Below are 15,168 nucleotides of genomic sequence, written 5' to 3' on the forward strand. Positions count from 1 at the left end.
AGGCCTGGATACATGTAGGGGTGGCGGCACAACTGTCCACTTGTCTCCAGCATCCACCGCCCTTTACGGGACACTTTGGTGTAGGTAAATGCCCTTAACAGAATTTTCTGAAAGTCGTGCAGGTATTTGAAAGCTTTGTGGGTAATTAATTTAGTAGATGTACATTCTTTTTGCATAAGTTGTCTTGTTAGTTTTCACATTAATTACTACTCAATTGTGAAAGAAACAAAGCGATTGGCCCCTTTTAGCGTCCTTTTCAAGGGTGCGTGTAATAGCGAACAACGGTAGCGATCTTATTACTCTAGCATTCCCAGGGCAAAAGATTTCGACCATTTTAAGAGATCTTTGGCCTTGCGTAGGGCTGCGATGGTGATATGACAGAACTCATTAGCCTGGTGAATTGTGCAGGTATGTAAATTGCTCATCTGTGCATATTTCCTAGATACATCACAAATTGAGGAAATATCTTCACATTTTTGCATTATTGACTTTCATTACTGCGCAACTTCAACATTCGGGTTTACGAATTTTCTTATTTGTGTTTACGATTTTTTTTGTTAGCAGGTTCATTTGTTTGTTTTTTCGGTTTTCGACTTGTTTATTCTAATACCATGTTTTATGTAGGCCTCTGCGTGTTCTTGTTTTTCTCGTGTTTTTGGTTCTGTATTTGCATTTAACATTCTGTTTTTTATGTTTGTTAACTTTAATTAATTTCATTTATTGTTGTCATTGGTCTGGGTACACATGACAGTTTAACCTTTGTGTTTCCTAGATATCCCCGGAACAACCACCTTTATTTTTTACATCTGAAGATTTAAAATAAAATAAATACAAAATAATGTGGATTGTTTAAAAGCTATGTACTGGATATTTGTGGGCTGCACTTAAACATAGGAGAGGCATCCTGGACATTATAGTTTCGATGAAGACAGCCATTTTTGATGCGACAGGGAATCAGCTATGTAGCGACCTCATCTTCACGGCGTCCGACCGTGCACGGCTGTCCCTGTATGTAGGGCACATCCTAAAATCCATAATCACTAACAATTATGCGAGCTATGACAGTGATCTTCCATGATTATACCGCCTATTCCTGATATTAGCTTTGGGTTGGTAAATTTGAATACATTTGTGTCATGAAGTCCACTCCTTTTGAGGGTTTTCCGCCAAATTCTAATCAACCTATCGAGCCTCTAAATATAATATATATAACAAATTAAACGATAACTCTTTTTCGTGTAAGATATTTAAAGTACTTTATATTGACAGTGTGTTTAATTACCCACATTACACAAAATGAAACAGAATAAAAATAATAGGCCTACACACTGATCTCCACATTGACTGGTAATAAGCTCGCGCGTATCGGGGTGCAAAGAAAAATCCAGCCTCTTCGGCTCCATGTGGGAGTTTTCCAAAGATAGCTCCCATCGATTGCGGTGCAGTATAGTGCGTTAAAAGAAATCTACACGTTTCGAGCAGTTCCAAGCGATAGCTCAGTAATTTGAAAATTAAAAGCAGAGGATATGTGTCAGTTTAATACCCCAGGCTCAAAGTTTATTGATTCCAAATCATAAACCAAGGCCATGCAAAATAACCTATAATAACAGTAATAATGCGACGGCCAAATCTTATGAAATAAGACAAAAGGCACCTTTCCATAATGCGCGTCAACGCTTGTGCCACGCGTTGCGTATATGTCAGAATCGCTCCCTGGGTGATTTTGACGGCGGAATGCAACTCACGCGTGTTATGTTAATGGAGTCGAGTTTTGTGTCCGTGAACGCATGTGGAAAGGCGCCTTAAGGGGAATCAGGTTGGCATAGTGTTTCTTTTCTCGCCCTCCACCTCTGCGGTCCGGGTTCGAATCTCGACTCGGTACACATGCGGATTGGGTTTTCGGTCCCTTACCCGATTCTGTGGGTTTCATCCAGAATATTCCTTTGGGCTTTTCCCTTCCGCCTCTAAAGCTGTAACTGCTTCTCACTGTCTCCTCTCTAAAGGTTTCTTCTGCATGGCTAGCGAGCGCGTTTGAGAAATCCTTGGTTTCATTACCAGAAATAATTAATAATAATAATAATAATAATAATAAAATTTTGGGGTTCCTGCTATTATTCCCTCGCACACGCCTTAATACAAATGAATTTGGGGCGACTGAGACTGGCTAAGAACGTTTTGATCTAAATGGTCACTGATAAAAACATCTCAAAAAAATATAGGGCATTACATTAACATATCTGGCGAAAATAATCCCTAATGGAGCACCAGACAATCTCCGCAAAGTAGGATGTTTTATGGCTTGACAATACGGCCGTTTCACAATAGTGCGCCACCAAGAGTTTGCAGCGCGTTGGCCAATCACAATGCGCGAAATTTGTCGACCCAGTGCGCGTTTGGAAAAGGTCGACAAATTTTGCGTGTTATGATTGGCCAACGCGTCGCAAACTCTCGGTGGCGCACTATTGTGAATCACCCGTATTATGGGGTAACAATGTCGTCTTGTAACAGGCACTAATAAAAACCAAAATGAGAGCTCCAGGATCGGTTGTCTGAAAAAGACTTCAATGAGAGCACATTCGCCCACAACCAAAAATATCGTATGATTAACTGCAACGCTGAATGGTCGTCCAGTTTCAATCATTCTTTTCCCTTGATCTCCTCCAATTCCCTCGCCTCTTCCTCCATAGAGTCAAAGCCAGGGTTGGACAAAGCTAAGGCCCCCTCTTTGTCCGCGTCGATTTCGTTGACTTCGTCGATGGCGGCTTTGTCGGCGTCACTGCGCATGCATCGGCATCTGCAAAAAGGGAAGAGGTCACTGTTACACATTGGGCATGATGCCAATAATTCGAATCCTCAGAATCTGATTATGGGCCGTTGCTGTAGCCTGTATTCTACCAGAATACCAGCACAATACTGTGCAAAGTTAATTTTTTTTATGAGATGACGCTCTTTGCAGCGGTTTCTATCGCTGGTCCCCTCCCCCACACCAGGGGTTTTTCTTTATGATTGTGCATCTCGAAGTCCACGTGGACAGGGTTTATTTGGAACTTACGATGTTTTCTCATGGTTGATAAATGGTATGGGCTTCGCACTTTATTACCTTATTAATGTTCGGAAGATAAACTGATTCGAAGCGACCACTGGAATTGGGTTTCACATAGTGGTATACCCAGGGTTTGTCGTGGGTAGGGGACTCAAACCGGACTTTACCTCAGGATAGCCCATGGTGCTCAAGTCACACCCCCCCGGTTGCGCCACAAAGGACTGAGATTTACGGCTATATCAGAATTTATAGTTAATGATTTAAGAGTAAATTGTAGTGTGTATTGTTTTCCAAAAAGAAAACATTCTTGCAAGGTGCTAAACCCCCTGAGCCCCCACTCTTAATATGTTGCTCGGAGAGAAAACTTATTTTCCGCCGTGAGCAGAAGCACCCCCTCATCAGTTGAATAAAGCCACGTTGGTCAGGAGCGTTTTTTTTTCTGATAGCGACGCGCCCGTAACGCGTGCATTTCATACCAATAGTCGTTTGTGAACCAGTGAAGTGCAGTTCCGACCAAAGGCTCCTTCGTTGCTAGGAAAATTGCGCCCTCTCTTGGTACAGCTCGAGGCTGATAGTCACCAACTTACTTTCCAATTTCTTCCCCTTCTTCCAGCGTCTGTGGGAGTTTCTTTCCTTTAGTCTCCGGCAGAAGTAGTACCAGGAATCCTGCCAACACCGCGCTGCAGCCGAACACGATAAGGGGCAGACTGTCCAGGTAGTCTCCCAACAGGAGAATGATGGGGGACAGGATACCTCCGACCCTGGCCGACAGTGAACTCATGCCCAAGCCAATCGACCTGCGAAAAGGATACAATTTGCAAATCGACGGTCTCTTACAAAAACCCAGCATGAAGGTACCGTCAACGACTTCAAGCTTATAACCCAGGGATTGACCAGCCTCCATTTTCTCCAAAACCATCACAGTAACAAGAGTTATTTAAAAAACCTTCCAGAACCTTCACAAGTTACCCCGTAATTATCTGTTCAAGTTACTTTCACAACAATTTTTATGACCAAATGGAGCTACTGTTCACATGATGCGTAGCTTACAGGCATGTTTATCTCACTATTAACGAGAACGGGTGCGATGAGATTAATGCAAGGGCCAACAGGAGTGTGTATATAAAGCAAAGCTTCTAAAATCCTCATATCGTTGCAGTTTGCAACCCTGCGAGGCCCCTGCACGGCTCTAGTATAACAGCAAAAACTCTTTCCAGATTGGATTGCAACTTCACAGGTGGGCTCATAATTAGTGTCTTTGAGTGCATTATGCTTATCATTTCTGTCACGAACAATCGAAATCCAAAGGGTATGAAAGGGCTGAATACGCCTCCTTGTTTTGAGCCCGATTCCTCCAGCAGGGGCAGATCCAGGAATTTTTCGCGGGGGTCAAGTTTCATTTTTATGCACAAGCGGCAACGCTTATACATGACATATATACATGACATATATTTTTGTAACACACACCTTGTTCACATAAGAAGAATCCGCGGGATGCTATATTGTTTTTAAATTTACTTTAGTAATTCTTTTTTAAACTTTAATTTTAATTTTTTCTTTTTGTTTTTGCCTCAGAGCTGGGACCGGGATCTGCGCCTGTCAAGGTGACAGCAATTGGATTTGTCGGTAAAATGAATGCATGATTGACACAGTCTTTAGGTAATTGCACGTTGACGTCCGAAATAAACCCTATATGTAAATATTTACATGTAGATTGTGATCTCCAAAGTATGTTTTATCTCTTTATGACCAATCCTATAATTACGAAATCGTAGAGTCCAGGGTTCACTGAAAAACTTACCTAACCGGGGTCGGGAACAGTTCCGTGGTGTATAGGTATATGATTCCGTAAGTAGCTGAGATACAGAACTTGCCTATCATAGACACCACAGTGCGCCAAATCCCGAGAGCTAGACGAAAGAGAAGATCATGCATGTATAGAATTTTCGCTTCAAGGGTCGATAGACCTTTCTTTTGTTATGTAGGTCACAGACATATTTTTTGCCAACAAATGGTTGATTGGAAAGTTATGGCTAGTTGTTATAAATGACAATCATAAGCGTAAATTCCGGGAGGTGGGGGGTATTATATCCCCCTCCATGCTATGTTTTGACCTTGGGGGACGAGCTATTGAATCCTCCTGAATGTGTCGTGATGAGAAGAAATTAAAGCAGATTGGTTAAGAATTGTTCGGACTTCCCAACATTCACAATGTATTCAATAGCACTTAGAAAGGAAGAAATATAAAAAGGTATAATTATGCCGTTCTGATCTAAGATTCTGAATGAATTACAGATTTACTTCGGTATCACGAACATCGCCGCCTGATGTCAGCTTTTAAAAATTTCCGTGGCTGAGCAAGTCATCCCACACGATTCCCCACCCTCCATTCCCCTCAGTAACAACTGATAACAATTGCCACTACACTTTATACTAACTGAAAATGCCTCCGAAATCATTACAAACAGAATGCACAATTTGACGCGAAAACTGTGACACCACAGGTAAATGTAAACTTTAGCTGTCCATACAAAATATTGGTCAATGTATGCTGATAATAAAAGAAAGGCTAGATGTTTAATTGCTTACCACTCGCGAGGGATTACCATAGATGTCCTTGCTCGTTTATCTTGGGAATTATAAACTTTGCACTGATGTCAGTTACAGATATATATTACAGTGCAGAAACAACGAATGGTTTTTCTACAAAGAGCAAGTTTTGATCGGAGATGAACCATCAGTGTTACTTTTACATCGACAGCGCGATGCAGGCAGATGGCAAACGCAAATTCATAGTTTCACTTCTAGGTCTTAGAGCCAGCTCAACCTGGAACATCCGCTGGTTTCTCCCTTTTTGGACCTATATTCTCTCATTTACACTGAGTCTAAATATAAACCTTGCAGTTGGTACTCGGTAACAGTTCCTCTAACATGGCAATGAACCATTAAAAACGTGGACTGTAATGACTATCCCTCTATTAATCGCGCCTAAAGGCATTTTTCATGCACGGTTTCCTTTCTGCGTTTAAGGATCCAAATTGAGCTTTACAGATCCCAGCAGTTGCTTTTGCCTCCGAATAGAAATGCTCATATTTCTGGCCTTCCATGTTTGCGGCGTTAGCAAGACAGTCCCAGCTGTAGCAGTATAGATCTGTAGTCAGGCTGGTGAAGTAGTTTGTTCCTTGCCTTTCGGCCTTTCACCTCTGCGGCCTGGGTTCAATTCCTGGCTTGGTCCACATAGATTGGGTTTTCAGTCTCTATCTGGTTCTCTGGGTTTTACCAAGAAATTTCCATCTCTGGGGTTTTCCTCCCACCTCTATCTCTGTAACTGCTTCTTAATGTCTTCATTTTACGGCGCATTTTAACATAAGTGTGTGAATTGTTTGCTTCATGTATGAATAAATTATTCTTAGTAGTAGTCATGACACTAAGGCTTAGCTAAATCAAAGCCTGACACATTATTGAAGTCCGGTGTAAAAGCACCTAAAGGAGTCATGTAATATAGTTATTTTTACAACAAGCCTTGAAATTGCATCATGTATATGTCCTTAGCTTTATTTCAATTTTTTGCTTTGCTATCTTAATCAGTTTCGGTTTTGGGTTTTATGGTTATTTGCATACTCACGAGCAAATTTGTAACTAAGGGCAAACTCGTAGTTATAATTGATATCTCCCCGACGCAAAGTACATCTTGAAATACGATTTGTAGTGTCAGTCTATATAGGCACAAGTTTTGCCTTGAAGTGCGCAACAAAAAACGGCTGGAATTTTTCATATTTTGCCGTCGTAAATTTCCACTTTTTGGCAAATTATTTTTCTGTAAGTTGACGGCAATTAGCCAGCTAGCATCGTCTTTATCAGAAGTGTTTATAAGGAGCAAATATGGGGTTCAAAATTAAACATGAAAACAGGGAACTGTACAGCGTCCTCCATATACATAATTACAGCAACAGCGCCCTCAAGTTTGGACATTAAAGAATTAACCGTTCAATACACCTAACTCCAAAACGATTTCAGTTTTCGTACACCTAACTTTGAAAGGATTTCAGTTTTCGTACACCTAACACTAAAAGGATGTCAGTTTTCGTACACGTAACACTAAAAGGATTTCAGTTGTCGTACATTAACGCAGAGTACAAAGACGCATAAACAGGCATGGATACTGTAATGATTACAGGGTCATTTCTTGACGCAATAACATGCCTTATCACGGCTATCATTAAAGGATTTTTACAGAGGCATGGTGATATAGGGGCAACCCATTGTGTGTCAGATACTCACGGATGAAGATAGTTGCCAAGCAGGCCACCCCGCCAATCATCTCTAGTATAGCAGTGTTCCATTTGCGACCGAACCATTCAATAGCGAAGGTAGCGTAGAGCAAGGCCGGAATCTCCACGGCTCCGGAAATGAAGAAAGCCCAGTATTCATCCACTCCTAGATCGCCCGTACTCTGCGATAGGCCGTAATAGATCAGGCTATTGACGGTCCTGGACTCGGGGAAAACACACAAATGATTTGTTACAATTATCGTCTTGTTGATGTCATTTGGTTTACTGCAATGTGATGGATCGACGCAGTGCTCTCTTTTTAATATCGCTGTCTTTTTGCCCCCTTTTATGTTCGACTTACTTTCAAACTCAAGCAGTGTACATGTTTCGGGGCCTTTTTAAAAATCGTTTTCCTAATACTTAGACATGCATATTCATGAGCAAAAGGTTACACTTTCTCCAGCATCGAAAATAAAAGAGTACCTTGGAGTGGAGCAGGGTTGTAGCCTAAAGGTGCCATTCCATGTGTAAAGTTTTTGGGTGCGTTGCGTACATAATGCTTTCAAGCGTTACTTCCACGGACACAAAAATCAACTCCAACATAACACGTGCGCGCGTTGCGTTGGGCCGTCAAAATCGTCCCGGGAGCGATTTTGACAGAAACGCGACGCTTGGCACAAGTGTTGACGCAAACAATGGAAAGGCACCTTTGAGCAACAACAGGCAGGGGTCCTTGAGAGTAAAACTGGGGGGTGGGTTATGGAGAGTACAATGTCGTGTCAGCAAGACACGATAGAAATGCAAAACGCTGATGGCACAAAGAAGTGAAACAAGAGCATGCATAATTGTTTAATTTATTTAACAAAATAAGGACAAACATTTCATAACAAACAAACGAAATCCTTGTCGTGAGCATTATCAGGAATTGCCACATCAATAACTTTTGCCTTGATGCTTTCAGTGGCTCAGTTTTACAGAAACGTCGTAAATCGAAATCGTAAGCCTAGGGTGTCATAGCCAAATTGCATGGCGCTGTTTTATAGTTCTCAGGAAAGTCGTGCTTACCATAGCAGAAAATGTTGCTAACCGTACACACTACTGCGGTGCTTGGCTTGGCCTGGTTGCGCTGACGGTTGCGCGCATAGATATTTCCGTTATTTTATCAATTTTCTCCGAGGTAAGAGTTGCCGTGCTCACCATTCAGAGTCTTCATGAAAGACACGAAGCGTCTGTTAGTGTAAATTTTTGTGCTTAGCAAATGGGCCCAAGCTGGTAGCGTAGCTAGCGCATCTCTCGTAGGCTAAATTTCACGGCGCTGTCAAGCACACGATTTCACGCTTAGATCTTTTAAAGTGAATGTGGGTCCGTCTGTGCGTTACATACCAATTGAACATCATGTTGATGGTCTTGACAGCCATGTTGGGTGTTTTGAAGAGGTCAATGACAGACGGTGGAACACTTGATTCCTTAGATTCCTTTGAGAAAAAAAAACAGGGGACAACAAAAGAAATTATTAGCCATCCATCTGCTTGCTCAGTTGACCAAGCCATGGCATTGCGTTTCAGTATTTTTCCGCATAAATTTTCGTTACAGCGATCAATTTTGCAGTAGATCCTTGCTGTGAAAATACCGCATTGGTACCTAGTAATTAGGCAAACTTGATTAATATGACAATGCTGAATGTGCAGATAGTTAATTTATGGATCAACCTTGGACAATCATTTTGGTGATGTCCATTTCTGTACTGATCTTCTACTACTTTATGGCAACTGTTTTACCACATTTCGCTGGAACTCACTGGGCATATAATTATTTCATTTCTACGTTTTCAATACATTTCCTAACTTAACAGGAAACATTCCGTCAGCCAGTGCAATCTAGTGATCTCAGTTGCCCTTAATTCCCAGGGTTTCTTCCCACAAAATACACTGGCTGCAATCCTCCAAAATGCTGATCTGACTTCACACAAAATGAATACAGGAAGACAGTGAGGCAGCTCGGTATTTCAATAGGGCAAGGTCTTCCGGGAACAAAGCGCGCGCCGTGTAAGGCGGCGTGTGGTTGCTCCGATAGGGCAGGCTATCGCGTCGGCTTACACGTGCTGCTGTGTGACCTCGACGCGCTTCAGTTTCTCGCATGCGCTTTTACAATACCGAACCGGCTCACTACCGGAGCGACTTCACTTCTTTTTAGTTCGGGAAATATTTTACAAAACTTGTTGGTAAGTAAGTCATGCGGGAGTGCATGCTGGTGTGCCGTATCGAAATTGAACGCCGATGAAAATCGGTCATTTTTTCCTTACATGGACATCTATCCTCTCCCATACCTCTTTAGTCGAATGTTATCCGTTCGATCAGTCATGCGCAGTGTAGTCGATGTGTGCCAATTTCACATACAACATACTGACTCATCAAAAGCGTTCCCCAACAACGTATTACCGGACCCACGCAGTGAATAGAAATATTTTAGTTTCTAAGTCTAAAGAATGAAATAAACAAATACCGCTTCTTCTTTGACGTCCTCTTTATCGAATAAGTCATCTGGGAGCGTCTTTCCGTTGATTCTAGCAACTCGTCTGATGACCGCATTTGCTTCTTCGATCCTGCCTTTAGAAACCAGCCAGCTCACTGACTCTTCCATAAATCTGACCAAGAAGAAATAATGCTTGAAAACAACATGTTGGGTGCAAAAGGAAGCCATGCTGCGGGTTATTTGTGGTTCGATCGCACAGACAGCGAAGTCTAATTTCCTATAGGGTAAGCCTTCGTTGCTAATCGCCAGAGTGAGTGAACGTCGTGCAAACTTTGGTCGCCCTTACAAACTAGTAGTACGGTGTTGGTCAAAAAAGAAGGGTCTATCGACTAAAATTTAGGCACACATCATATAGAGCCCCCTATTGCATCTGCCATAATCCATATTTTATGGGCAAAATGTATCTCAAAGTTTGGGTTTCTATTTTATTCAAACTCGAAAGAGCCGACCTTTTCTTGAGTATTGTTACAATGCATTTCCCTACGCCGAGCCTTCAGTAGTTTTTTCCAGTAATATCTTTTGGCCATTTGGACTTAAAGTTTTCTGAAAATTGGACACACCGTTAGCAAAACGCCCACTTTTCCAAGACAGGTCCGCCCAAAGTTATGCATATAGGTGATATGCTAAATGCACACTGGCCAGCACGTGTGAGAACATGAAATTCAAATGACTACAACAACAAAAACGTTTCTTGGTTGGAATGAAACTTCACCGAGTACAGAGAGTGTTTTAAACGCATACTAACTTGCAACAGGACAGCCTCGTCCTTAGGTGGTAATCAACGAGATGGTCCAACAAAGCCTGGTTTGTTTAGGGGTTAAGTAAGGATGGCTTCATCTTGAGGTCACCAGTGTATACCAGGCAAAATATGGGACGGAGGGGTACCCCCCCTTACCTGTCCAATCCCTGTACACACTCTAGACTATTGTTACCTAACACGTCCCCCCTAGAAGGAATTCCTGAGATTCCGATCAAACAATGACCAACTCAAAGGCGGGGGGTTCTCTCCGTACCATATCTTGTTTCAAATGTACCAGTGACACTTACATCAGTGGAACAAAAGAAGGTAGCGTTAACAGTGAGGTGATCAGGGAAAGAGTCCGCCATTCCTTCACGTACATAGCAGCAGTTGCCAGGAAGAAATACCCAAATGCAAAGAATATAGCAGCCGACATCGAAACAGGTGTACGCCATGACTTCCCGACAAATTCCACCACTGTTTGTGCAAGAAGACGAGTAAGTCCAGTTGTAAGAAGTTACAGAGATGCAGCTGTTTGTTTGGAGGCATTACCACCATCCTACCACCCCATTGGCCATAGCGCCTTCAATTGTGCATGTGCCCAGCCTTTTGTTTGGACGTAAACATTTTTTTGGAATGGCTCCAAGTCGATTTGTACAGATTACGAACTCTACCCATTGGGACTTTTTGCCATCTACTGTTTAGTGCCCCCGACTAAAATGTAGAAAAAAACTTACGCACAGCATTCCGTCCATCCCTCAGTGAGCTTCAATGATTTGTTTCAATGATTATCCAACGACCAAACCGCATCAATTTATGAAGGTCTGCTTCATGGGCGTAAATGCCGGGAATGGAGGTACATCACCCAACTTTTTGACCAAGGGGGATGGGCTATGGAATCCCCTCCAATTTTTTACGGTGAGAAAAAAGTGAAGGCGTATTCCAAAGAACTTTTTGGACTTACGTATTCAAAGGCACTCAAATAGGGGAACAATAAAAAGCCATAAATATGCCGCTCTGATGTGATATTCTACAGGAATATGATACATAATTATTGAGTTGTACATTCTGTATCATGAAAATCGCCCCTATGTAGAGTCATATGGTGTCAGTAGTGCCCCCTTAACTTTCAAATTTCCATGGCCGGGCAAGTCATCCCCCACAATACCCCATCCCCTCAATTTCCGGCACAAATTCACACCGCATGGTTCTCCTTTATTAAAAGCTTACACTGCCCGCCGTCCTCACCCTTCCTACTGATGAGAAGATTTGACAAGGGCAGTCTGAAGGTGACCTTAAAAGGTACAAAATCTTCCTCCTTACCAAGCACAAACAGGGGGATGTAAGAACCAATGTTGCCGAAGCCAGCCATAAAACGGAAGGCCATATACATGTAGATATTCACAGAGAATGTTGTGACGATTGAGCCTATCGAGTAAAACAGAAGTGCCACAAAGATGGTTTTCTTGCGGCCCATCCTGCATTTTAAAGGGGAAAAAAGAAAAAATCAAATTTAAAAAAAAATCCGTAAGTATCCTTGCCGCTTTTTTTTTTAACTTGTTGATTCATCAGTCTTTGTGCTATCGAACACGCGGGACGTTTTTTTGGCAAACATTGGGTAGGGCTTGCGTACATGCAGCTTTTGGTCGCTTTTCGGCCATCATTTTGTCACGCACTCTGCTGGAAGCGGCTGGTCGGAAGCAGGAGTAAATTTTGTACGCTTGTGAAAAGAACAAAATGGATGACTCCAAGGACTGCTTTTGTGTCCAATAAACAAGAATGGTTCGCAGTTCAAGCCTCGAATGGGCCCGGTGTTTTTCCGTGAGCTTACCAGTCAGACAGGGAGCCGCAAACGAAAGATCCGACTAAAAATCCCACGAAGTATATAGACTGAGCGAGGCTGGGGAGACTTTTCTTCTCACAGACCAGGTCAAACTAGAAAATTAAGCAATGTCAGGAGAAAATTTGTACCCTCTAAAGTGTGCACTTTACAGGCTTATACCAGTAGTCTAAATGCATTGTCCTCAATGTAAAAGGTTACTAAAATTTATAGAATGATCCATAAAAACATTCGAAGTTGACCTTCATGATCATCGACAAAGAGTTGAAGGTAATTCATGTCATGCTTGAGGGAAATTTTTATGATCTACCTAATTTGTGCAAGATTTGTCTTTTCAATCAAAACTAACACCAGCTGTAGACCAAAACATGCAGGCTGCACAGGGAAATTGCCTTACATCAGAGATGATCGTAGTTTTGTAGTTTGAAGTGTCGTATTCCCATCCATCTTGACACGGCACCGTACTGTGGGTAGAATTTCCACCTTTGCTAAGTGGCTCGTAGGGATCAAACTCATACCCAGGTGGTAGATCCCACTGCTCACAGTTGGAGTGAGGATACTTGCTGTTCTCGTTCTCGGGTGGCGGCAGGAGAATGGACTTCTTCACGTCCGTACAATTGTCTTGGAACTCTACCCAGCTGGAACAGTTCTTCGCGGGCAGAACTTGGCACCAGTGGTCGGTTTCGGCTGCGAAAAACACATGACCAAAACTGACCATGCAGCCGACGATACCAAGCAAGCCAGTGTATAAGACCACGAAGAACTGGTAGCGCCCGAAATTGCCCACAAGGGGAATAATTTCCTCAAGTTTCATTCTGAATGATTCACAGTCAAAATGACCGACAGCAACACACTAAAACCTATAAGACTGGCCCTTTTATAGACACGTGAATCCTGATAGATAGATAGACAGTACATCATAGACCTACATATAATAGCTTATAACGAAAACGATAAGTTATCTTCTTTGTTTAATATTCAAGGATTTAATGGGACCATATCATAGTGTTTATCGTGGTTACTAATACTCACGTTCGCCACATTAATGCTCGGTGTACACAGACTGTTTCTGTTTGAAAGAGGTCTCCCCTTTCCAAATTCTGGACAGTGCATCAGTCCGATAGTGGACACAGACTACACCCATTTTTCTTGCACCGAGAGGGACAATACATTTTTTTCATATATGCTAGCAATTTGGGAAACATGCCTTCATGGGAATTGCGGGGGAAATGATTAGATTCTGTTTGGGCCAAAATTTTAGAGTTATTTTCAAGAAGTACTCGATGACATGCCACCTCCTGACCATTGTCAATCGCACGGCCTCCATCCCGGGCTTCTTCTAGTCCCTCAAGGAAAATACATAAATTCCTGTTGTCATTTTTGACTTGCTGGTCCACTACACCAGGCCAAGGGCATCGTCAGGATTTCTGCAAGAGAGTGGGGTGCATTTTCTCGAAGGGGAAAGGGGAAACAAAGCATTTATCAGCAAAAAACCGGACTCAAGAGGTCAATTCCAAGAAATTTCTGTTTTTTTTTTCATCCTTTCCCCCACTTTTTCGTTTATTTAGATTTTTCTTTTCCCCTTTTTGTATAGTCTTCAGTTTTCCAATGGAATGCTCCCTCTTGCAGCCCCGCCCCTCAGTGATGCCCCTGCCCAGTAATGATTCACCTCAGATGGAAGCGTCTGACACCAAGTCTCCTTTTGGCCAATCTGACTCTATGGGGTCCGGCCAACCCGTTCCTTTTGTAAGTCAGTTCGCAAAAACGACACATTTTCATGCTCAGACGGAGAAGCCAAGGGGGAATAGTGTTTATGCATTATTTTAACACATGTAAGTTGCAGAGTGCTTTCCACGGGCTTTGCTGCAGCCGGTTGTTCCCGTTTCTAGGCAAAATAATGAAAACAAAATGCACGACGCAACCTACTAGTAGGTTTTGTGTCGCCTTACCTTTTTTCCCGAATTGGACATGAATAGAAAAAAAGGAAACAAATAAACAAAAACAAATAACTCCAAACAAACCCAATTAAAACAATTATCCCATTCTCTGTGTAATCAAATAAAACATTGGACATTTCACCAATAAGTGAATGTAATGACGAGGTAACGCCGTCGCTGTGGAAGTGCAGTGGCCCCACCCATGGCGGTATTGATTAATTAAAGTGTGGTGGTAATTATACTTTTTGTTCTGTAACATTGGCTTCGGACAAATGGATCTGAATGCTTTCCTCCATTCTGCGGGGGCGGGGAGTGGATTGTAGGTCACCGGGGGTCACCACAAGAAAATAAACTGCTGCTGCATTTCAACAGACACTATTCCCACATTTCAAATTAGGAGGCCATCCGGCGCTCCCCCCCCCCCCGTTACACGAGTGGGCATTGACACTGTCCAGTGTAGCGTCGCTGAAAATGCATCCCTACGAAGATAATCTTCTTGCAGATTCATTGACAATTTAATATTCAAATTAAATAAATCAGTATGAAATAATCGCACTCTGTCAATTTACTCAGTGATGAGACACCTTGAAAACTAGTAGCCGGGTCCAAAGGTTGCTCAACTTTCAATCTTCGCTCGTCCACGTCTCTAAGATAGAAATGTGGGACGTGCGAAAAAGCAACCTCGGAGTTTAGTGACACCGCCCTCTACAGAACAAAAGGATATTTCCATGGTACCCACCTTTCTGTTGTGAATTTGGGTGTAGTAATAGGAAACCAGTTAAAGCATGTAATGCACATGTGCATTG

General features: G+C 42.4%; 1 protein-coding gene across 1 annotated transcript; it reads right to left on the minus strand.

The window, feature by feature from the left end:
• Nucleotides 1–775: 775 nt before the first annotated feature.
• LOC110975997 (organic cation transporter protein-like) lies at nucleotides 776–13,321 on the minus strand. Its single transcript, XM_022228896.2, has 10 exons — nucleotides 12,823–13,321; nucleotides 12,417–12,520; nucleotides 11,909–12,063; nucleotides 10,894–11,062; nucleotides 9,817–9,958; nucleotides 8,698–8,789; nucleotides 7,325–7,533; nucleotides 4,845–4,953; nucleotides 3,631–3,840; nucleotides 776–2,794 (listed from the first exon to the last, which is right to left on the minus strand). The coding sequence occupies exons 1-10, from the start codon at nucleotides 13,237–13,239 to the stop codon at nucleotides 2,638–2,640; spliced, it is 1,764 nt and encodes a 587-aa protein (XP_022084588.2). The 5' UTR covers nucleotides 13,240–13,321; the 3' UTR covers nucleotides 776–2,637.
• Nucleotides 13,322–15,168: the final 1,847 nt, after the last annotated feature.

The sequence above is a fragment of the Acanthaster planci genome, linkage group LG08 (genome assembly GCF_054643075.1).
Source record: "Acanthaster planci isolate LZ-2023a linkage group LG08, COTS_SCS, whole genome shotgun sequence".
Classification (NCBI taxonomy): domain Eukaryota; kingdom Metazoa; phylum Echinodermata; class Asteroidea; order Valvatida; family Acanthasteridae; genus Acanthaster; species Acanthaster planci.

Bases quoted from the DNA above. Each gene is read 5' to 3' on its own strand.
- LOC110975997 (XM_022228896.2), bottom strand. From the start codon at position 13,239: ATGAAACTTGAGGAAATTATTCCCCTTGTGGGCAATTTCGGGCGCTAC. The intron at 9,959-10,893 runs GTAAGTGTCACT...CTTCTTGGTCAG, and splicing joins CCTTCTTTTGTTCCACTGAT to ATTTATGGAAGAGTCAGTGA. The intron at 2,795-3,630 runs GTAAGTTGGTGA...CCCTTTTTGCAG, and splicing joins GAAGGGGAAGAAATTGGAAA to ATGCCGATGCATGCGCAGTG.